General features: G+C 37.0%; 1 protein-coding gene across 4 annotated transcripts in view; it reads right to left on the minus strand.

Annotated features, from left to right (window-relative positions):
- Positions 1-458: 458 nt before the first annotated feature.
- Positions 459-24,722, minus strand: part of LOC102232875 (tensin-3-like) — a 45,277-nt gene continuing 21,013 nt past the window's right edge. For 3 of the 4 annotated variants that reach the window (XM_023340247.1, XM_023340246.1, XM_023340248.1), the window contains 14 exons: positions 23,274-23,404; positions 21,603-21,711; positions 21,448-21,516; positions 10,042-10,186; positions 8,101-8,558; positions 6,535-6,618; positions 6,251-6,382; positions 5,303-5,398; positions 5,053-5,130; positions 4,579-4,656; positions 4,313-4,481; positions 3,672-3,740; positions 2,777-2,806; positions 459-2,042 (listed from right to left, as the gene is read on the minus strand). In XM_023340247.1, coding sequence (XP_023196015.1) covers positions 1,901-2,042; positions 2,777-2,806; positions 3,672-3,740; positions 4,313-4,481; positions 4,579-4,656; positions 5,053-5,130; positions 5,303-5,398; positions 6,251-6,382; positions 6,535-6,618; positions 8,101-8,558; positions 10,042-10,186; positions 21,448-21,516; positions 21,603-21,711; positions 23,274-23,404 — 1,790 coding nt within the window. In that variant the 3' untranslated portion in view covers positions 459-1,900. Of the gene's footprint in view, positions 2,043-2,776; positions 2,807-3,671; positions 3,741-4,312; positions 4,482-4,578; positions 4,657-5,052; positions 5,131-5,302; positions 5,399-6,250; positions 6,396-6,534; positions 6,619-8,100; positions 8,559-10,041; positions 10,187-21,447; positions 21,517-21,602; positions 21,712-23,273; positions 23,405-24,722 lie in introns of those variants that run through there. The other variant, XM_023340249.1, reaches the window with a different exon arrangement.

The following is a 24,722-nucleotide window of genomic DNA, read 5'->3' on the forward strand; positions in this document are numbered from 1 at the left end:
TGAAGCACACACGCAGGCTAAAACCATAAGTGTTTAGTGGGGCTGTGTTGAGGATGGTTGACAGTGCATTGCGTCCTCTTCACTCCCAAGTTGTGAAGGCACAGTTTCTGCTAAATGTTATTCTGTCTAGGTGAGCATCGCTAACTTGAAAGACGGAGTTTGTCACTGAAGAGTAGAGATCTAATCTTGTCACTGGTGGCAGAATACAGTCTCAATATTTTCTGCATTGAGGTCATAGCCATTGATGACTGGCCTTATATTTCCATTAGGAGAGATGCTGTCCCACATCATGACACTGCCTCCACCAAAAGCAGTTTGGAATTGGCAGGAAAAATTTGAGAAGACCTTTTGCATAGCCCACATACTCAACTGTTTGCTATAAATAATGCTGCAGATGATAAAAGTGTAGTTCAACACAATTATAAATTAAAGAAAAAAAATTGAGAATCAGACTAGAAAAGGGAATAAAACAAACTTGTATTTAGATATTAGGAACATATAGTACAAACATATAGTAGAACAATAAAAAAGTGACCGTTATATGAAATCCTAATGTACAGTATGTGTTAATACACAAAATAGCATGGCAAAAAGATTTTTAAACATCTTTAATGAAGGATGACTATTGTAATACAGAATACATCTTAAGTACAACCACACCGTTGCTTTTCTGATGTTGGTCGTTATTCATTTTGATTGAAATTAATTGTCCTGTGGTTACCAGAAAGCTGTGGTTAGAGCTGCAGATCTGTTTATCTGCCAAAAACTCTCAAACTGAGGTACAAATTATGTTTTAATGTTTTTCACTACTGTATAGAATTAATGTCAGTGTTATAAAAATACAGTTTGGTTAAGAGACCTTTGTTTTTAATTTTACAAAAGCTCATCAAAGAAACTTGACAATTCAAATTCAGATTAAAATCTTTCATCTTAGATATTTATGTCATTGTTGTCTAAATATTCACTGATAATTTGGACAGAAGTGTGGAGCTGCCACTCAGGTAAAAGAAACATGGAGCACTTATTTTCACATTTTTACCATAATGTTGTAACAGTATATATACATATACCACTTTGTAGCTAATTTTACATGGATTAACAGAATAAATTATACTGTACAAATATGAAAATTATATTGCTAGAACTATATGTATATATATATACGGTATATGTAGAAATAGGTGGATTATTATTATTGTTAAAACATGAAAATTAATTTCAGGTATAATTAAAATAAAAGCTAGCTCAGATCTGTTTTTTCTTTTTTGTTTTCCCTGAGTGGCAGTTTCATACGCCTGGAAAAATATGCTTTGAACACAATAAAAATTAACTAAAATATGTGTAGCTAGGAATGGCAAATCTTTTGAGGAAACAAAAGATTATACATGAAATTGTAGAACAAATATACAATACGGCAGAAAATGTCAAACTAAGGATCTGATAAGTATGATGAGGCAAATAGTGACAACTTGATGACTACACCCACTTTTATTATGCCATTAATGTAAAAACTAATATAATTTTAGTAAGTTAGTTTTAAGAAATATATTTTTATTCCTTTAAATTATAAAATAGTTTAAAAATCTGGAAAATCTTGCCTATACTTTCGTATTCAGTGTTTTTTCAAAGCTGGAAGGCACGTCAACACTTTACTTTGCAAAGAGTCTGTCCAACAATGTAAGAACAACGATATCAGAGTCTTGGCTCCCTCCTCTGGAAGCATCATGCAGTGCAGGCACAAATCATTTTGCAGAAAGAACCAACAGAATCCAGCGTGGAGTGTCAGGGATTAAAGTTTTTTTGGCTTTTCAACTTAGCCATAATTGTGAAATGACTCAACAACAGGGATTTGATCCTTGCCTCAGGTTCTCTTTATGCAGCAGATCATCTCCTTGTCCCATCACTTTTTGTGAGATCCAATCATGACTTTTGAGACAAAGTTGACGATGGCACTTGCCGGCTGCTCAGGGTCATGCTCAGCAAACAGATGGCATACATTTTCAGTTTCACTTTGAGATTTTCTGGCAACAAATCCAAAAATCCTGGAAGGAGGAAAACAAATGATTAACTTAAAATAAAGGGATTATGTTTTTTTCTTGTTTTGTTTTGTTTTTTCAGCAGTGTACAGTATAATATAAATAAGCCTGCAATGTTTGCAAAATTAAAAACAAAAGAAAATCACTCCTCTACCTGCCTGATGACATAGAAAAACTACTCTGAAACAATTTGCACAGGAACATACAACTGAGCTATTACGGCACCACATTCGAGTTATGTTTATGTTAGTTTAATATCTTATACATGAATTTCATGCTAACATTGTTTTTTTATTGGAGATCTGATGACAACTAAAGCTGTCTAAAAGGATTTAAAATTTAGATGAATCTACAACTTGAATAAAGTCCCAAAAAGTAGTTCAAAAATGATTTCTTTGAATAATAGTTCAAAAGAATTAGTGTGTCAAATCACATTAAGAATCTTATTTACTAAATGTCTGCCTTAATTATAAAGCAATAAAAACTGGTGTCAAATACTGGGATTGAATCATACTGTTTAAGGAACCTTTGGCTACTGAAAATGAACCTTTGCTTTCATTTGAATTATTGCTTTTGTCTTTGTCTTTAAGATTAATTCCTGGTATAATAAATTAAAATCATTTAAGAGTGGCTAAAGTACATCAAGCTCAAAAATGAGAAATAAGAAAACTCTGTATGAAGGCAAAAAACAAACAACATGGCACATGCTCATCACAAAGACTTGTCAAGAATAAACGTACTTGGCTGTGGAGACGCTGTCTCTTGTCCACCTATTTAGGACAGAAACCACGATTGACATCAGGAATCATAGAGATGGATTACAATAAAATTAATAAAGCATCTAGCATTGTGTACTATTGAAGTAACTAAATTGTTACAGTCTTTACCGAGCCAGGTTAAAATAAATTGCAGCATAAACTCATTTACGGTAAATGTTGAGGGAGGGAAAGGCATTTTATGAGCAAGAATTAATTTTATTCTCTATCACTTATATTATCACTTCTGTAATAAAATATTTTTGTAAGATTATTTACATGCCAGAGTTGAAACCTTAAAATTCCTTCACACCAGAATAAAAAGGCTGTTACATATTTTTTGGGATAATGATGTATTTGTGCATGCGTAGCACTGTTACAAGTAGTTACAGCAAGGAGGTTGCCATTATTAAGCTTACTGTGCCATTAAAAAAACAATTTGTCCCTTTAAAAGTTCCGTATTTGCAAATTTTAAGATCTGACAAATTAATGCAACTTTTTAAATGATGATTGATTAAGGGCAGAAAGATAACTAACACAACCTGGCCTTATGTGAGAATATAACTGCCACCTGAACATAATATCTCCTTTAGGCAAACTTTGAGGCAACAAATGCTATCAACTGTTTCTGACAATAGTCAAAAAATCTTACTTAATGGAGAATGTAAAGGAGCAAAAAAAATGTATGTTCAACATAATGGCACAGCTTCAAATAATTTCTTTGTTGAATTTTTTTTTTAGCCAGGTGTGTTTCAAATCACTGAATTGATTTGCAGCTATTTATTAATGATCAGTGACTGTTATTAACTTTACTAACTGGTGCAGATTTTAGATCTCATTTGGAGGTCATGGCTGCTGTAAGACTGGTGAAATTACTCACTTCCTTCCCTGTGGGTCCAGAGAACAGAATATAACTGTGTTCACAGTGTAGTGTCTCCTGAAGAACAGCCTACAGAGTCAAACACAGCAACACATCAGTTGTTTTTATGTTTTTTTTGCAGTTACCTTAATCTGAGTTTCTGTGCATCCTTTATGAAAACCCAAAACTATGAAAATTAAGTACAACTGTAAAAAATAAAAATAAAGCTCAATATGTTATCACATAACAGATATAACACTATAAAGCACATCATATTATACTATACTATATATGTTTTAAACATTATAGTCTTACTTAGCAAAAATAATTAATAAATAAATAAACCATTCAGAATTAGCATTTTCAATCATGACAGTTTAGTATTTTCAAGTGTTGCTCTGATTTTTACCCATATTTACAATTATGTGCCATTCAACATGAATGCACATATTCAATCATTATGAATAAATATTAAATGAATATCCAATATTCTTTCAGTTGTCTTATGAAAAACAACTGAAAGACTCAAATAAAAGTTGTAAATCACACAATAAAATCAAGAAATAGTCAACTTTGGGACAAAACCTTTCAGCAACCAAGTCATTTACTTATTCCTAACTGTGACAATTCTATTGTCAAAATGTTGCCAATCAAATGCTCACTTCCTGTGGTTGTCTGTGAGCGTTATTCCCTGAGCCGACACTTTGAAGTGGACCACGGTGGAGGGAGGTGGAGGGTCCATGGAGAGTGTCAGTGTGGTTGCCTTCTGGACCGCTTGCTGACCCGTCAGAGACTCCAGCTCCACAGAACCCAGGAACCACACGTTACACGCTAACACCCAAAAACACATTAAATGAGTATTTCACCAAACATAGGCACAAATGTCTGTTACTTTAAAAGACAACTTTATTATCAGTAAATGTTTTACCTGCACCCTGTTTGAGAAGTTCAGCTGCTGAGTTTGTTGTTGTCTGTGTCGATGCGTCATTCAGCTCCTCTAAAGGATCTAATGGACATAAACAGCAATGATGTCACACATGAGTCACAATAAAGCATAAAGGTCAAGAAGAAATAAAATAAACATCATGGAAACTGATTAACTTTATCCTGAAAAGTGTCTTAGGAAATTTTCCTGTCTGGCAGGAAATCTAACATGTTTAATGTGTGATAGAATTACTAAAATTATTTCTGGTTTCTGTAAGCAAACAAATAGGTAGTATGTTTGTTAAAATGTTTTAAAGTAAAAATATTTCACAGAAGTTATTGTTAAATTTAAAAAATAATAATAAAATAAGGAAGCACTCTACAGTAACAACACAGACTAAAATGTAATCTAAGTTTTGACTGAGACACAGAAGGTAAACTCTCAGCTCTGCCTTCAGGATAAATTGTGAATGTTTACCTCTATCAGGCAGGATGAGTTTACAGGGCAGAGCCAGAGGGGTGATGGAGTGCTGACACACCAGAGCTGTGAGGCTTCCTGTGAAAAATTCAATGTTATTAAAACACATAAGGACAGCTGCAATTTGTCTTTACCACCAGTAGAGGGGGGTAGAAAACCATTTCAAAATCTTGGGTTTAATCTGTAGCTATTTTTTTTTTATTTAATCAAGTATATAGTGAAAAAAAAAATCTTGGAAAATTATTTTCACCAAAGTACGGCTCATTGGGGCAGCCTTTAAGACGAACTCCTTTAGGTGTACACTCAATCAGGAAGTGCCTCACTAGCTCGCTGGACAGATCTCCCACTGAAAACAAAAACAGAATTTAAGAAGAAAAAGAAAACTACATTTACAAGTAAAATTGTTATATTAACTTTAATATCTTAGAACATATTCTTTTAATGTTTAAAATAAAGATTCTCATTACACAAAGAAGCTTTAAAAAGTGGAAGCTGCTGGAATTTCCGGGATGAGTTTTCTTTATTTGCCACATTTCTGGAGTAATGGGGCAGATAGTTTTTAAATGTTCAATAAAAACTGAGTAGAAAGATGCATCATAGTCTGATGAAGACAAACTTTAATGTTTGGGTCACAATTTCTACTGGTACCTTGTTGTACATACACAAAAGATCACCATAGCCACACTCAAACATGGAGGAGGCAGCATCATGCTGTGGATTTCCATTAGATGGGACAGTGGTTTTGTTGTTTATCTTTTTGTCAAGAAGGATGAAGTCACAAACAGCTTCAAATAAGAACAAGTTTTATTCCAAAACTAGAAGCTGTTGTCTAACAAGTTGAAGAGAAAGATGGATTTAAGTTATAAAAGTTATAGAAAAAAATAAACTAGAAGAAAATCCAAGCCAGAGTCCAGAATTAGACCTTACAGAAAATCTGCTGCACCATTTAAAAAAGAGATTTCCTCCCAATCTGATGGAGTTTCAAACTGAGAGTGGGTAAATGTTGACAAGTCAGGATCACAAACTGTCGGTTGAATGCTAAAATTCAATCAAAAGATACTTCAACAAAGTGCTAGGTAAGGTGTTGATAATTAAAAGTGAAAAAAGATTTTAAATGGTTCCTTATTATGATTTTTCACATCCAAGATCCACTATAAAATTACAAAACCATGCATTCGTTCTAAGGTAATCCAATCACCTTTTTTACTGTGGTGTACCACTGAGGGAGGAGGCGTGGCCACCTTCATGGCCAGTCCATACGCCCCGCGAAATGAATGGCTGTCTCTGACGATGAACGAACCGGGCTCTTTGTCCTTCAGCACTGCGATGGCTAATCAGAAGGTCAACATAGGGAGGAAGCAGTGAAAGGATAAAGTTAAAATCACATTCATACTGAAAGAGGAAGAAAAAAAACTTTACACAGAGGTGTATTATACGCTCACTGGTAGCCGCCTGGCTTTCTGCTCCAAGGCCAATATTTACCTTGGTCTCTGGAAATGTCGGGCTTGTACCAGAACTTGGACGTGTCCTGAACAAACTTCACAGTGTCCTGCTTACTGCCAGAGTCTGTGGGGCACAAATCAGAGCTTGGCGTTAAGTTTCAGGATGGTGATGATGGGTAAAATGAGGAGGAAAGATCAGACAGATTCTCAAAGTCTGGACAGGTGGTGAATTGGGATCATTTTCATTTTAACACAAATGATCAAACATGTTAAATTGACGGCATTCAGGGTCATTGACACCCTTTTGAAATTTACAGAAAATATATGTTATGCTCTATCTGGGCAGACTTTTTTTTTATTATTTTATTTCACTTGACTTTAAGTTTCACTGTCTTTTATCTGAGGAAGTGCACTAAAACTTTTTATTTGGGACATTCTTCTTAAAAAAAAATAATAATAAAAATAATGAAGTAATCTAGTCCTTTGACCACTAAAGATAAAATCATTTTCATCTCTACTGTAAGAAGACCATGGTTTCTGGAGCTTTCTGGATATTTGTGTCCCACTCTGAATCAAGTCAAATTAAATTTGGCACTTTTCAAAAAAGTCATTTATTATTAAATAGATATGAGGATTTCTTCTGAAGCTATTTTGCCTCATTTGTCTGCAATTTTACAACTCATTTATAGAAGTTTTTTGTTTTAATTAATATGCATTTTTACTGATTAAGAAGAGTCCAAATCAAGACCAAGCCAACACCCAGATGCTTGCCATTTTTCAAATTGCATTTTAAACAGCTGACAAAATACTTGTCTTCTAAATAATCAACAACAAATAATCAATAGGTTACTTGATTAACCTATTGATTAATAATCAATAGCCCAAACACCCGAGAGAGGCATCTTATTCAGTCATGTGTGTCTGCGATCTCCTTCTTTTGGTCACTACCCAAAGTTTGTGACCACAGACGAAGGTAGGAACTTAAATCGACCAGTAAAAGAAGAGCCTCTTGCCTTTCTGCTCAGCTCTCTCTTTCTGCTCACTACAACAGATTGGTACAGACCTTGCAGCAAAGGCTGCAACAATTGATCTCCCTCTCCATTTTTCCCTTATTCGTGAACAATATCCCAAGATACTTAAAACACCTCTACTTCTGGCTAAAGACCGTGGTCTCGGATTTGGAGGCACTGAGCCTAATCCCTTCACACTCGGCTGTGAACTGCTCCAGTGAAAGCTGGAGATTACAGTCAGATAAAGCCAACAAAACCAGAATCTTTTTTAGGTAAGATTTAAGGGATTGAACAAGTCAGCAAAACTAGAGGATAAAGATGTATGACTTATGTCTTAGACAAGTAAAAGACAAGAAAAGAAGTGGCAGGATTCTCTCTTCCCCTAACTTATTGTGCTTTGTTCACCTTACATACTTTATTGGAAAACTTATGTTGCTAAAAGTTTTACCTACAAGTACACGTCATGATATTTTTGGAGAACATAAGAATAGGACCTTAAGTAGAGTTTTAATATAATTTGGGTTTAATAAACACAGATCAGAAGAAAACAAATCAAATGCGGTGCCGAATTGAGACCAAATAAGACTTAATAGTACCTGCTCCGGGTGACGAGGCCCCACTAAGTCCTCTGAACGGATCTGAGGTCAGGGACGACGACAGAGGGATACTGAGGCTGCTGCCGCTGCGCGGGCTGGAGAACCCGCTCAGAGAGGGGGATCGTGAGCCCAGCTCTCCCACCTCACCTGTTCTTCTCTTCTCCGGCAGTAGGGGAGCAATCCCTGCATCTCCCCCAAGATTCAGATTCCCGAGTCCCTCCACGGCTTCCAGCAGGCTGTGCTCCAGGCCACCGTTTCCCAATAACAACAACGAGGACAAGTCTGTGCTGTTGGTTCCACTGCGGTCCCCTGAGCTCCCTCCCCGGCCCCTCTGAGCGCCCCGCGGGGAACTGTGAGCATTAGGAGAGCTGAGAAGTAGCGGGGGTGTAGATTGTGGAGGATACGGCGAGTTCAAAGAGTTTGGTGTCCGGTTGTGCCACACAGGAGGCGGAGTGGAGCTGCAAGTAAAGATAAAGACACAATATGGATTGAAATATTTTTTCACATAATAATTTAAGAAGCTATCTAAAATTGGAGAAACCCTTGACACAGATTCCCTGCTTAGGAGGGCTGTAGAAGAAAATAAACCGAGCTGGGTTGTGGGTGCAGTTCTCCGACACAAATATTCAGGCTTTAGGTGATATGAATTTAAAACACACATACAAATAATCCATGCATGCAGAATGTTATAGCCACAGTCTGTACTGTCAGTAAAGATTCTGATAATATTTAAGCTGTTTATAATGTCAGGACTTTATTTTATATTTTAAGCCTTCTCTTATGACTGTGCACAGCATAAAAGTATCGTGTCAAACCCTTTGAGTTGAATGACCATGGAAACAACCACTTTGTCTCAGGTAAGATATGTGAAGCTGCAGAGGCCAAAGGTTCACAGACACATCTGAAAACAGCCTGATGAATTTGAATTTCTGTTGAAGCTGCAGATCATAATCAGCTGCATGAATCAACAGGGCCAACGGGCTCTGTTTCAAGAACCTGGACTACTGCTGGTCCAGGAATGGGGAAGCCTGTTTATAACCATAAGTCATAAAACCAGAATGGTTTTATTTTGCAATGTGGGGGTAATAACACTTCTATATTTGGTTTTTTGCTAAGATAAAAGACATATTTGAATAGAAGTTGGAGTAGCTGAAAGAATTCGTCTTTTGTTTGAGCCGGATTCTACTTTGATGTATGCAAGAGGAACAATCAATATCTATATGAAAGATATCAAAGCACAAAGGTCATCGCTGCATCAGAGTGTGCTGAACTCTAATTGTAAAGGAATGCTTGGACAAGATATTTGGTAAGCTATTATGTTTCAAATGCATTTACATCATGTCATGGATTGCATCTGTGCATGCCAGTAACATATTTGCTCAGTCGGATGAACTTTGTCTGAACTCTATGCCCACGCTTGATGTAAATTTTATTGACTTAGATACTAAAGCTCCCAGAGAGCGGTGTTTTAGTAAATACCGCAATGGCAATCTTTGACATTGCATTATTGTGCAGTGTTAAATAAAAACAAGTTGCTAAATAAACTACTACATGATTAACAAAGACTAAAAAGTTACATTTATAAGCAGTCCTTAAAACTGGATATATCTCTCTTTGTCAACCCTACATGTATTTTATTTTTTCCTTCTTATACTTCATTTACTCACTGTTTTTTTTCCTCAATCTAATTAGCCAGGGTGCATCTAAGCACCATAAAATCAACATTGTTGCGAGAGGCGACTGTCAAAATGTGACTATTCCTGTTTTAAATTCTAGTCCTTGGTGCATGTGAACGCTGCAACAGTGTATATGGATCACCACATTCTGGATTATTTACTATTTTCCAACCCTTATCGATCGGCATCTCCTTTCTGGAAAAAATCACAAAATAAATATTCACTTTATGACTCAGAAACGTCTTTTTATTTTGAAGATTTTCACCTGTCTGTGTATTGGAGGGGGCTGCTAGTTGACACTGAGCTCATGGAGCCAAAGATCCTCTGTGTGACAGGCACGTCCGACCGGAACAGATCTCCGTCTGTAGAACCACCAGAGTGGTTTATGCCATCTAGGAAACCTCTGGGTTCTGAGCAAAGGACAAAGAGAAAGCAGAATCAATTTAATACTTTTTATAGCTTATAGATTATAGTTGGAGAGAATAGAAACACATTTGTCATGTTTTACAGTACAAACTTCTCACACATAAGGATTGTTCTGTAAGGGATATAAGCAGCAATGAATAGCTTCATTTTTCAGATCTGCCGTTGAAATCAGCAGATCCTGCATTGCAAGATGTGCTTTTGTACGAAGCAGAAGCTGAACTGGTGTGGGGCTGTCAGGACATACATGCAAACATGACGTCCTGATTGTGTCATTCCGCAAACACACAGACGAGCCTCCTCAAGCTAAAGAACAGGATCGTGAAGCACCATGAGTCACGGGGAAAACAGTCATTCATTATAAAGGGCTCGTTGTTTGGCCTGCTGAGCCTCCTCACTTCACCCCCTCCTTCCTCCCGACTTCTGCTCTGTGTCTCTATTGCAGTGCAGGAGGTGCAGGAGTTAACTCGCTGCCAGCTGTGTTAACTGAACAGGCAACATCATTTCGAGGGGATTTCATAATAACACTAACACCGAATGCACATAATGCAATACACATAATGCTCTTGTGTACTTAGTCTGTATAAACATCGCATGCACACGTGAAAAGCAATTGTATAAAGTAGATTCAAACACTTTGTGCTTTAGATTTTAGTGTTAGGATTCTTTGGTTGTCAAACCCCAGTCCTTCAGCAGAACAGTGTGGCATGACGGCAAATCAGACGTTTTATTCAAGCGAAGCATTTTGAGGTTATTTGCATAAACTGCCTGTTTTAGCAGTTCATTGTATTATTTTGTTTTTTGGAAATTACATTTAGCTACATTTTGTATTGGACTTTTCTACTTGTAAAAGATCTAACCTCAAATCGCAACTCAGCTTTGCCTTCAAATTGATGACCTAGTTTAAGTGAAATAAAAAAGATACCTTCATGAATACATGAATTATTTAAATTATGACTAATTAGTCTTTTATTATTCATTAGAATAGTATAAATTAAAATAAAGAATGGATTTTATATAAATCCCCGGATACATCACTTGTCTTAGGGCTTATATGCAGCTTGGAAAGTTGTTGCTGTTGATGCTCGTAGGAAACACATTAAACCAAAGGGGAGGAGAGCATCACAATTCCTCAAACATTCCCACAGTCTCTGTCACTTTTTTCTCTCTTGGGATTGCTCCTGGAAAGCAGCTGAGCTTCTTCTTTTCTCTGAGTTCCCATGGATCATTTTCCTCACTGGTGTTTGTCACATCTGCTGCTTATCCTGCCAGATGACATATCTACCAAACCTGCTGCCTCAGTGATGAGCAAATAACTCATAAGACAAGGTGTTGGTGCCATCTTGCAGCATAGACCATGTGTTATTTTCTTTTACTAAATGAATTATGTAAACTGTAGAATGACTTAAGATTTGATGCTCACAGACACTCTCCAATGTGATCAATCTACAGATGTTTTTAAAAGAAGACTGGTAGAGACATGTCCTCAAACACTTGCAGCTGAGCAGCGGTTTTGGGGGTCTGATTACATATGGATCCCAAATCTTTTAGTCTTTAATGTTAAAAAGCCTCACATTGTTTTTAGTCCACTTGACAATTACGTAACACCTTGTGTTGGTTGATCACATAAAATATAATGCAAGTTTCTCACTGAATTAAAACTTTTGCAAGCCATTTTACATTTACTTTTTTTAAATGAAGTAAGCTGAAAATTTGCAAAAGTCCTACTTCTTCTAAATCATCCAATTTAGTTATTTTAACTTCACAGTAAATGCATTGCAGTGTCCAAAATTAAGACCGTTTCACATTCACAACAAGAACTCCAGTATTGAAACTGCACAGATTTCTTTTCACTTTGAGTGAGCACAAAGCCTCTCACAAAGTTTACGGTCAACTTATGAAAAACCTTTTCCAGATGGCACTGACCCATGTGGGCTCGTCTGCCAATCACCACCAGCAACAGCCCCAGCCCACAACACATGCACATACTTTCTGCATCGCAGAGTGATGGTACCATGGCTCTGACTACAAAAGGGGCATACCTTCACGCTCGCCATGAAGATAGTTACTATTTATCAAAAGAGAAGGTTATCTGGGGATCTTCCCATCTGATCACACTTCTTGTTGAACAAAAAGAAGAGAATTAAATAATGGCATATAATAAGCCAATAATACATGAGCAGCTATGCTGGGCAAACAGCCCACAGACCACAGGAATGTGGGTACAAGCACTTGCACTCGCACTGAAGCTAAAACTGAGCCCGCATGACCATCTTACAGCTGTTTATATCTGTCACATTAAAAAAGTGAATGTTTAAAGATGAGAATCAAAACAAAACAGGGGTAAATCAGCTACTGCTTCCCAAACACACTTGTGCAATATTTAAACTTCTGATCTTAGCAAAAAAAGAAGTGGGTTTTGCAAAAGCTGCTTAGAAGTGAAAAAATGTCCATGACAAAAGATCTAAGGCTCTTCAGTTCCAGACCTGAAGGGCCACAACCATCTTTAAAATGTTTCCTTGCTGGATTTAGAATGAATTATTCATTAGTAAGCACCTGCAGAACTTTGAGGCATATTGAGGCCACACTCCAACCATTTGAATAAGGTGTGCTTTAGAAGGACAAGGTGTCTATTTAATGTTAGCTATAAGCTCTGTGATGTACAGAATGGGAGGTTTATTCACAAAAAGAGGGAGCAAACAAAAGCAACACTGAAAATAAAGTTGCATAATACATTCAACATAATGGACATAAAGGAAACTGTGTTTAGAGAGAGGAGTAAGTTAGTAAGTTAAGAACCAAATATTAATTTACAGTATCTCCTGGTTTTGAATAGTCTGTACTGAAAAGGCATCTGCTTGTAGTTCATGATTTGTTGTTTAACAACAGACCAAAGTGTTGAGTTTTCACAACTCTCCTACACATTCCTGATATATTCAGGAATTCTAGTCATTCAATAGCGGGTTGTTTTACTCGGCTACAGAAAAAAAATATTGACTTATCAGAGTGGTATAAGCAGGAGAAGCAGCTTCAGATAAGAAAAAAAAAGTTATTATGTTCTCTAGACAGAGAACATAATAATTTCTCTAGCGCTGTTAAGACTCAACAACACAAAGACGTCACAGTGTTACAGTTATTTGTACATTCTTACAATTATAATACATTTGATTCTGCTGTTGTCCATGTCTTTCTACCGAACACAGAAAGTTGGTTTCCCAGATCTTCTTTCTCTGGAAATTCTCCCCATATACATCTGAAGGATCCCCTTCTTCCTCCAGCTCAGTTCCCTCAGTCTGCCTTAAGGTCTTCACCCATTAAGCCATTAAATGGATGTGCCGAGACCAATGCTGTGCGTGGTCTCACAGAGATAAAGCAGCTGCTCTGTCTCTGCTCTAACTTTTACCACATTCTGAACCACCTGTGAGTGATCCTTTTATTTATCAGCAACACATCAAGCTTACCTTCTTTTGAAAGCTTTGATTTGTGGATTTTCTCCATTAAGAAGTTGATGTGAGTTGTCTTTGCAATTTTTTAAGACTTTAAGACTGAAGACTCAAGATGAACAGCATCTATAATCCAGGATTTTCTTCTGTTTGAAGGAAGGAAAAAGGGAAGGAGGGAAGAGGGAAAGGAAGGAAGAAAAAATAGAAAGGAAGGAATGACAGAAAGAAGGAAGGAAAGGTTTTGCAAAAGCTGATTAGATGAGAAAAAATCATGTTTCACCTCTAAGAAAGGAAGGAAGGAAAAAAGGTTACCAGAGAGTAAATTAAAGAAATGAAGATGAGACATTGAAGAAAAGCACAAAGAAAAGAATGATGAAAGAAAAGGTATGGAGGGCACAAGGAACAGTTGAAGAAGGGAGGACAGAATAAAGGAAAATGGAAGGAAAGACTGAAAGAACAACACAATATCTAGATAATAAGATGCAGAATAAAATCTGGAAATAAAAATTCTTTTCATGGTCTAATTTTGTTTTCCATACAATTACAAGCATAGAAAGTATTTAAATCCAATTCCATAAATTTTTTAAAATGTTGAAGCAACCTGTAGCATTAGATGTAAAATACAAGAACAAGAACAAGCAAAATAGGTCTGTAAGCTATCTGAATCACCTGAAATCTCTCCATCGCCAGATGTATAGAAGCACAAAAGGAGAAAGAAGCTGCTTCAGCTGGATCACTTCAGCTAGTGAGGCCATAGATGCCCATGACTAAAGAAAATGAAAACCTAATTCCAGGTCTCAAAATTGCAGCTGGGAAAAACATTTGCCATATAAAAATAACCAACTTGGAATATTGGACATTGATTGCACTGATTCATCGGAAAAATACATTTCTATTGGCCTGCATTCCTCACTATAAATGGCTTTAACTATTTAAAAGTAACATTAAACCCAAAAATTAAAGCAAGATGTGTTTCTGTAAGAACAGCTAAACTATGAATATCTGCATGACAGTGTTGTGCCTTTGATTGGCTGTGACATCTCTGTTGGTAGCCTTCACCACAGTAAGCACCCCAATGAAAACAAGAAAGGCTTTTTCAAAGCAATCAAGGTCAGTAGAGCAGAAATAAAAAGGGGGGGAAATGGCCCCTCTTTGTTAACCACTAATACATCAGCACTCGATGGAGGCCAAAATAAGCCCTTAACGGGATGAGATCATGAACGCAGCAGTGGAACAAACCACCTCATCCTACCAGCAAATATGAGATGCCAGACAGGCTGCAGACAGTGCTACCCAGGAGAATGCAGACTGAGGTAAGTGTTTTTTTTTATGTGCACAAAACAGATGTAAAAAACAGGTTCTTAAAAATATTGCAAAATGCTAGGAAAAGGTGAAAAATTACAGTTGTTTGAAGATGCCAGAGGCTTGTGTACCTACTTCTCCATGCAGTTTCTCAAGGACAAACAGTACAGCTCAAATAAATAAATAAATACAATAAGCAGATAAATTTCTGAAAATACCAATTTCACTAAGAAATCATAGCTTTAACAGGCAGCCCAATAAACTTTTAAGCTTTTTGCCACTCATGTGGGCGTGTACATACCAAGAGATGCGGTCATGATGGTGACAGCCCCAGAAGTTATCCCGTTATTGGCCGGTTATTTCAAAACTTCCAGGGTCTCTCACCTTCCTGTTGCTCGTTCTGCTACCACCCACTGGGAATGAATTCTTCCTTTTTACCCGGAACGTCTTCCTTCTTATTCAGCAAGCCTGAGCTCCACTCGCAGAAGAGATCTTAAGTTTTTGAAGCCGGAATAGTTTTTTCTTCCATACACAACTCCTTTCATCCCCCAGATGGAAAAATAAGCCCCCCATTTGTTCTTGCCGTGTTGTGACGCCACTCGACTTCTGGGTTTGTATGGAGGGAGGGACAGAAAGAGGGAGGCGGGGAGGAGGTGTATGGAATTTCTTCCTCCTCCTCTCCTCCTCCATCCCTCCCTCTGTTTTACTGACCACTAGCATTGTTCCTGCTGGGTCACTGCGAGAGTTTTCCCCCAATCAGAGCGGATTCCAGTGGGGTCAGGGGTGACATGTGGCCTTTTATGGAGCAGCAACAGCGACAGGAGATGGTGGGGTTTGTAGGGCTTCAAAAAGGCCTCTCTGTCCAGGCATGTGTGTCCACTCCCACCATCTGCTCGCCACAGACACGGAGGACAAAGGCATGCAGACACTTTGACACTGACTCCTGCCATGCGTCTTGCCTTCGCATGTCATAAATTAAAGAGAGGAGCTGGCGATGAATTGAGTTATGTTGTGTTTAGTTTAGTTTTTAGTGAAAGCCTCCTTTTAACCTAGGTGTCACAGGAAATGAGCTGACATGGATGTCAACATTTTGCAGATACCAGTATGTTTACATTTCTGGAAACAAACTGAAATCAGTTGGAAAACACACTGGAAGTTGGAGAAATACAGCAGCAGTAGCCTAAATATGTTTCCTGAGGTTACCTTTAATGTTTTGGTTACCCTACGACACTCAAATCCAAGTTACAAGCAGAATTAGCTCCCTAATTCTGTCAGGAAATTTAAAAAATAAAAAGTTCGAATGACATTTAAAGTTGTTCTTCGGAGCAAAAATGATTAGCTGTAAGAGGACAAGTTTTGGAATGCTTTTACTTATTATTAAATAATTTTCCCATAACAATTCAGAGAAGATTCTTGCTTTATTAAGATTGCCCTACCACCTTCCCTCTTCTCAACTCAACCTGGGAGCTTTACCTACTAAGACATGCCAAGCTACGAACGAAGAAAGGAACCATATACAGTTTTTTGGCTCCCTGGTACCAGATTATGACTCAGAGACTTAACATTTTTAATCCTCCACCTTTGCTGGAACTCTGTCATTCAGCTTTTGTTTCCAGTAGAAGAGATTACATATCCAAGTATCCTGGGACCCTTAAAGATAGAGTATAAAGCTTTCCAGGCATGCCCCACTTAAAGAAGACCCTAAGACAGACAAAGCGCATGCTGGAGAGATTAAATAACCCTTATGTCATAGGAATTCCCAAGACTGAACTGAAGAGTATAGCTGGACAGAGGGATGTCCCTCTTTGATATGTTTGTTTTCTTTCCACCCTAACCAAAAAGTGGTGAAAGACACTGGATGAATGGCCTGTCTACTGATTTAACCTCATAACTCAGCTGACTATAAATATATCTATAAGCAAACACAAAGTGCACCTGAAAGATCTTAAAACTACAAGAGCAGCTTTCCTTAAGTCTCAATCATTAAACCAAAAGAAGCTATTGGATGAACAAATAATATATATATATATATATATATATATATATATATATATATATATATATATATATATATATTTTATTTTTTTTTATTTTTTTTTTTTTTCATCTTAGAAAACCTTTAAATTCAGGACATTCAGGTCAACTGTAGAACTACTTCTGTTGTCATGACGTTATAGTAAAACAGTAATCAACTAGCATTTACCACATTTTGATTTTAAAGTGTTTTACTGTTATGTATTATATGTTATATTTCATTTACATATGGTGGAAGGTAGAAAATACAGAATAGCAGACTGTAATGTTTCTTTCTTAGTTTTGCTTTCCAAGTAAAAAAGAATCCCATCATCCTCATGAGAAGAAAGCACAATCTTTTACCTCCAGCTACTAATAAATCATAGCTGTTTAAAAGATAACTTGGCAGCAAATAATTTTCTGGGTTAACATTACAATTTATTGGGTTAACATTATTGTTTATTGTGTATTATGCCTTTTTAATCTCAGGAAAAAGCATCTTTGGTTGACATATGGATCTCACAGGGGTGGCACAATTACTGTAACATAAAACATCCCTACAGATTAGCACTTGAAGCTTTTAGGGCCCTTGAGCTGCCTCTCATTCATTACAGACAACAATTCAAACCATCTGAAGAAGTCTGTGCTGAGACTTTCACCTGACCTTTGACCAGTTAAGTTCAGACAGTCAAGTATTTGCCTTAGAGAGCCATCTGCCTTTTGCTAGACCTCATCTACATTCCTTCCACTGCACTCTGCTTCCTCTGGCTGACCACTTCTGCATATCACTCTTTATTTTGATGTGACCATAAGTACACAATGGAAATTGAGTTATGTAACGGTTCAGAGTTGCATTTCTGCTGTCATGTACACAGGGAAGTACACAAGTGAAGCAGGGTTTTGGTTTGATTCACATTTGATGGTACTGTGAAAGTGTCAGCTATAAATTTGTATATCTCCAGCGGTCATTGGGCGAGAGGCGAGGTTCACCCTGAACAGGCCGTCAGTCCATCATAGAGCAACACAGAAACACACAGGACAAACAACCATGCACATACACTTTATAACTAAGGACAATTAGAGAGACCAATTGATCTGGTAGTCATGCTTTAGTCATGCACTGTGTAGTCATGCACTGTGGCACACTTGCTGTACATATATTTACATATACATACTGTATCTGCATTTTTTGAATCTTTGCAAGGACTGCTCTAAGTTGCTTTTTATATTAACAGCATTTTATATTTTATTTTTATTTTATCTATAACTACTACTCAGTGGTAGTTGTTATTGTGTCTTGTCTCTATGTTGTAACTGCGAAGTAATTTCCCTGCTGGGATGAATAAAGTACTTCTATTCTATTCCATTCTATTCTATTTAAGACTGTAGTACCCAGAGAGAACCCACATCTGCACAGGGAGAACATGCAAAGTCCATTCAGAAAGACCCCAGACCAGGATTCAGATCCAGAGTCTTGCTGCAAAGCAATAGCTGCTTATGAAGGTCAACATTTAGAGGTAATAGATATAATATAAATTATATTTAACATTAAATTTTCCACTTTAACCTTACCTCACAAAACAACCTTCCAACTACAAGCAAAAATGCATAACAAAAACATTACAAACAAAAGAAAGCAAAAAAATGTGCTAACCAAATTGTCTGCAACATTTGCCTTTAATGGCATCACTATCTGTTTTTTAAAAAATGATACTATAAAGCTATGAAAAAATCTAGTTTGTAATGAAGAAGGTTTTAACTAAAATAGGGACCTCTATCAACTTTTGAAATTGATATAAGTTCAATCCAGACCAAATAAACCACTTTGAAATGATATAATAAAAAGTTAGATTTAAAAATAGCTGCTATTCTTCAGTATGGTAAAGGTTAAACATTGTATTTATGTTTTGTTTATATTACAATATGTTACATTACTACATTATATTACAGTATGACAAGAATAATTTCTTTGAGTGTATTCGTTCATAAACAAAAAATGGTGGTTTAACAATGTAATTAACTTATACCTTTTTCACTTTTGTTCCCTTATTTTTGATTCATATCATATAGTTGCATTTTGTTGAAAGGCACATTCCTAACTGTAATCTATATAATAGGACTGAAAATGTTTATACATTTTAAATCATGTGAAATTCAGGCTTGACCGACTGAACTGCCCTCTAACTACCATCAGAAATGCAAAACATTACACTAATCTGCTCATCTCTATATGTCAGCAAAAAAGAAACTAATGCGTTTAATAGTATCATTAGTTGCATTAACAGCTATTGCAATAGTTAAAATATTTTTGGCTTATACAACTGAAATGTTGTAGCTTTAACCTTTGTTCAAAAATAGTGTTTTTCAGTGTAAGGCTTAGATTGAGCAAAACTCAAAGAAAAAATTAACTGAAATCTCAAATAAAAGAGCTCTTTGTCTTTAGTTCATAGACATGCAGCCTTGGCACAATTTATAATGACTTAAAATGAAATGACAATTATTTAAAAGAATAATCTTACTGCTCCTGGCGAGACACAGCAAATTATTTCCCAGACAGCTGTTTGCATTTAATGTGGGAAACAGGAAACTGTTGTCTGAGTCACAAAATGTCAGCAACCAAAAGACATTTTGTGCCCTTTTCAGTTTCACAGGGAGAGAAAATCAGGTGCTTTTCTGTTCTGTCTTTCATCAACTCTCCCTCCATCCTATCGCCCCCTACTCTGCCGAACATGTTTAACAACAAAGCAGAACTGCCCTTTAAGGGGGAAAACTGTTCAAAACACATAGAAAAGAGCACTAGGAATAGCATGACCATTAATATCAGCAAAACATTCAACCTAACTTTAGTGCAGAACAACAAGTGTTTCAAATCAGATATAAGCCCCAACCTCTGAAAGACAATCATGTTTTTGACACTACAGTAAATTCCTGCTGCAGCTGTGAGCTGAATATCTGCTCAGGCAGGATGTTCAAACAACAACAGACCCTCCCCTCTTCTCCTATACCCTCCCCGAACAGGACACGAGTGGACATCCTGTCAGCACAGCTCCTTTCCTCAGTTAGCTATTATTAGCAGGAATCCAGCCTCAGCTTATCCCACAGGGCCTTAGCGGGCTATCCAATCCCATCTCTGAAATTATTGAAATGTCTAATCCTAATTGATTAGAAATAAGTCTGCCTCTGAATCACCACAAACAAAAAGTCATGTTCACATGTCCAGCCAACAAAAACAAACTCCAGTCAAGGTGTGTGTTTTTAGTGTATTAAGCCATAAGGACATTCCAACCCTCTCCTGATCCTCGTTCATCTGAAATCAAGAGTTAACTCTTAATCAGACACACACCCTCATATACGGTGCTTTACAGAAGTATTCATGAACTTTTTTTTCTTTTTTGTCCCATTAGTGAACAAGCTATAATGTATTTTATTTGGTTTTAACGTGATAGACCAAGACAAAATGGCGCATCATTATCAGATGGGAAAAAAGGCTTTAAACATTTCGGAGGGGTTGGGTTCAAAACAAAATAATAAAAGTAGATTTGCTTGGCTTCACTGTGTCGCCTCTCTGCTATCAATCTCCTCCTTTGAGTCGGCTTTAGCAGCTTGAGAGAAAACATTTATAAACAACATCATGTGAACTTTGGGGTATCTGCAGAGGCCCACAGCCCAGGTGGGACAATCTGTTTGCATGTGATGTCAGCTACTTATCAGGCACTATAAATCTATAAATCTTTACAAAAGAGCAGCAAGAAGAAACACATTGTTGATATCCCACATTTAAAGTGTCACACTACATGATAGGGACCCAACAACGATGACAGTAACACGTTACTCTAATATGACCACTTTCTACTTAAACCTTTTATGGATGCAAACTCGACTGAAAACCCACCTGTTTAGGATTGTATTTGAAACGTAATCAATTACAAATTTATTGATGGAACCTGACTTAATGTCATGTTTTGATTGTTGATTCTATGTTGCATTGTGTTTCTGTGTTTGATATGATGTAAAGCACTTTGAAATGCCTTGCTGCTGAAATGTGCTATATAAATAAAAATTTGATTTGATTTGATTTTGATTTTAATGGATTACTATTTAAAAAACCAGTAATCAGATTAAAATAATGCATCCAAGTCATTGTCCGTTCCAATTTTTGACTCTTTCCTTTGTAAAAATGTATATTTGCTTTCTTCTTGTGTCATGGTGAGTGGCATTACATACAGTAGGTGACAAGTCACGTTTTCAGCATGATGACAACTCATGTTAATTGGGTGTAGTTTTGTCATATTTACTACAGAGTCTGTTCTATGGATGGATGGAAGCAGATTCGTAGGAAACTTTACATAAAAAGCCAAAAGCACATAGACATGCAAATTTGAGGAAGATGGTATCAAAACCGCAACAACGTGAAAATGTTCAGGGGATATGGGTAATTTTTGCAAAGTGCTGCATCTTGTCAAGTATTCACTTTAGAAAAAAAAAACTACCTTGTGTCCAGCTGTGTTGGTCCCACTGTCTGCCAGCACTGAATTGGGAAAACTCAGAGAAATGTTTCACTAGAAAGAAAAGGGGAAAAAAACTGATAAGATTTCCAAATGCAGACACACCCACAGGGGCTCAATTTTTTGACATCATCTCTTACCATAGGGCGTTGGAGGAGACACTGGGAATGCTGGAGTCGTTGGGATGAAGTCAGAGTTGTCCATTTGTCCGCGGTAATCCACACTGTTAGTTTTGTAGAGATGACCATGCTTTAAAAAGACCAGAAAAGAGAATGAGGTGAGGAGAAAACCAAAAGAACATTGGAAATGTTTTTTACGAAGTGCTAAGAGATGACAACCTCCCCCCTCACACACATAAACACACAGCAGCAGACATCAGTCTTGTGATCTGTGTGGCTGCAATGTGTGTTTTGGTGTAAACACTCAGGCCATTCATGCAACACAGGCAAAAGGCTGGGTGAAAGAAAAGAAAAGTCCAGATTTTCCAAAGCAAAAAAGCTAAACATAGAGTGACACCTAAATGTTTTGGAAGCGCATAAATGTTTTGTTTCCTTAGGTTTCTATGATGACTGTAAAGATAGTTTTAAGACTGCTCTCCAATGAATCTGCTTCACATTTATTCAAGCTCTTAATAACTTAAAAATGTTAACGAAAACAAATTTTCTATTGTATTTTCCCAAAATGATTGACTAACTTTATTTCAATCAGAAATATTAAAAATCACTCTATTAATCTAATAATGAAAGAATAACAGAAGCTCTTTAAGTCATCTTCTTGTTGTGCCAATCAGATTTTTTAAGAAAAAGCACAAAGTCATCAATACTTTGCATCAAAATAGGCTCACATGCTAAAAACTATTGCTTATATTTTTACTTCTGAAGTTTTGCTGGTTTAACAAAGTGGAAAAAATCAAGACATCCCTGAGAGTTCAGCAAGCTGTATAACTGTCTCCTCCTTGAAAAACGGTAAAACTAAAATCAGATTATCACAAGTGTAGAGCTTGCTCATCACTGGCATCAGGTGGGTGTGATAGCAAATGTGTGCACAATCAAGTAAAGATAATTGGACACGAAGAAAAGTAACAGGGCCAATTTAGTCCAATGAGTAAAAAATGGAAGGACACATCAAAACTCAACAAGAAGTTCATATGTTCCTAACATCTCGAGAAGAAAAGGTAAGCGCTTCGCTGAGTTCTGTGTGGCGCCAACAGTTAAGCATCCTGATACAATCCAGGTGTTGGGATGCTTCTCCTACAATACAGACCCAAGAGCACTGAAATGATTAAAGACTGAGATCAAAACATTCTGCAGCGGCAACTTTATCCAACAATCCAGGAAAAATTTGGTGGAGATTTATTTCCTGGCCGGATGGACCATTTTGTCAAACCGTAAAAGTTATTATGAAGAAGCTATTGGACCTATTCTCAGAAAATTCTATACATTTTTAAATGCCAAAAGCAGACGGAGATCTCTTCAAAAAATTCTTAATTTTTCTTCAACATTTTGAAGCTGTAGGTACTTTCTTGTCTGCAATTTTATTGTTACTAACATGTTTTAGGTTTATGCTCTTCACACTCTACATTGCTTCAGATGCAGTTAAAATAAAATCTAATTTATTCATAAGCCCCAAATGTTACCTGATAAAATCATTTGTATACCTTTGTATGTGTATTGGCAGCAAATCAAAAATGTCAGCAAACACATTTTATTGTTTATTCAATGCAGCACAAAAGCTCTAAAACCAAAATGATTTACTCATCTTCCTTTTCTTTCTACCTACCAGTATGTTAAATGAGGCGATACTGAGTTTACCTGGGAGGTTGAGAAGGAGGGGCTGTTGGCTGGGGAGCCTTTAAAGCTCTGAGCTCCACCTCTTTTCCATCCTGGACTCTGAGGGCCACCATAGTCCACCACATCGCTGACATGTTTCTGCTGTTTCCACCCTGATCAGGAGAATAAAGAGGCAGAGGAGGGAGGGAGCCAGACAGTAAAACAGATTATAATCTGACACGCAATCTGTTTGAGAATCAAACTCAGTCACGTGCTCTGCTGCTACACACACTTACACGCACAAACAGTCTAGTTATGTTTTTAAAAAAGCGTGACATTAAACTAAATTGACACTTTGTTGTAAACACATGCCGACTTGCCAATAAAGGGCGATGACAGTAATTAGTGTTTTCCGTGTTTGCTTTCAATAAAAGCTTCTCTCCATGTGTTTTATCAGTGGAGGTACAGCTAGGGTGACTAAGAGAGCCTGCACCATAAACAGATGGTGGAACATCACCGTGTCTCGTCTGAAAAACATCTGCTATAACAATCACTTTTTTTTTTATTGATACAATAGTGTCCTCTGAGTTCAGAATTATGTTGAAGTCTGTTCTAAATATGCATGCTTCCAAGCTGAAATGAATTATTTTGAGAAACCAAATTCTAAATAGGCTGATTTCATTAACACAGAAGAAATTCTGAATCTTTGTCATTCTTCAGTACAAATAACAAAAGCATCAGTGACACTGTAAAAATACTGACACTAAATCTACCAATGAAGAGGAAGGGAGAGAAGGGAGTAAGGTACAAGCAGTGCTCACAGGATTTCTAAAACATAGTCATTTGTGGATAAAAAGTGCTTTGATGACCACAGAGGCTGTTGGGTTTGTCATTTTATTGATGTACCACTGATTTTCAGACACTTCAGCCTGTTATGCTTGGCTTCAAAGTCTCTGCTGTTGGTATTTAGAGGGTCAAAACCTGGGAGTAGGCTAACATTTTAAGGGCTCAATTTTAGCCACCCAAAACATCTCATAAAAGAAAAGCTGGAATGAGCCACTGCAACTAACCCAGCTACTGTCCCTGCAGTGGGCCTGCCAAAAAAGCTTCCATGGAAGTCTCAAGTATCACCTAATGTCCACCACACTTGTTACAGGACTGTAGTCTTTTCAGAAAGATGAGAGGGTGAAGTCATTATGTCAAAACTTCAAAAGCATTCCTGAATGCTTACAAGTTCCTCCTCCTTCAAACCGTCCCCTGAAAACACTCACTATAATAATGAACCAAGACAAGTGTTACTTACAGCTTAAAATGCGCCTAGGAGGAAATATCAGCTTCCAATGCTTTGACACGTCAATCTGCTGATGTACAAACACTCAGACCCCGTTTCCGGAACATAAATTCTAGGTTGCAGCCAAAACTAATAAGTAAAGGATGAGAGGTAGATGTTGAAGCAAAGACACTAACAAGAGTTGTCTGAGTTGCTGCAAA

The sequence above is a fragment of the Xiphophorus maculatus genome, chromosome 9, assembly GCF_002775205.1.
Source record: "Xiphophorus maculatus strain JP 163 A chromosome 9, X_maculatus-5.0-male, whole genome shotgun sequence".
NCBI lineage: Eukaryota > Metazoa > Chordata > Actinopteri > Cyprinodontiformes > Poeciliidae > Xiphophorus > Xiphophorus maculatus.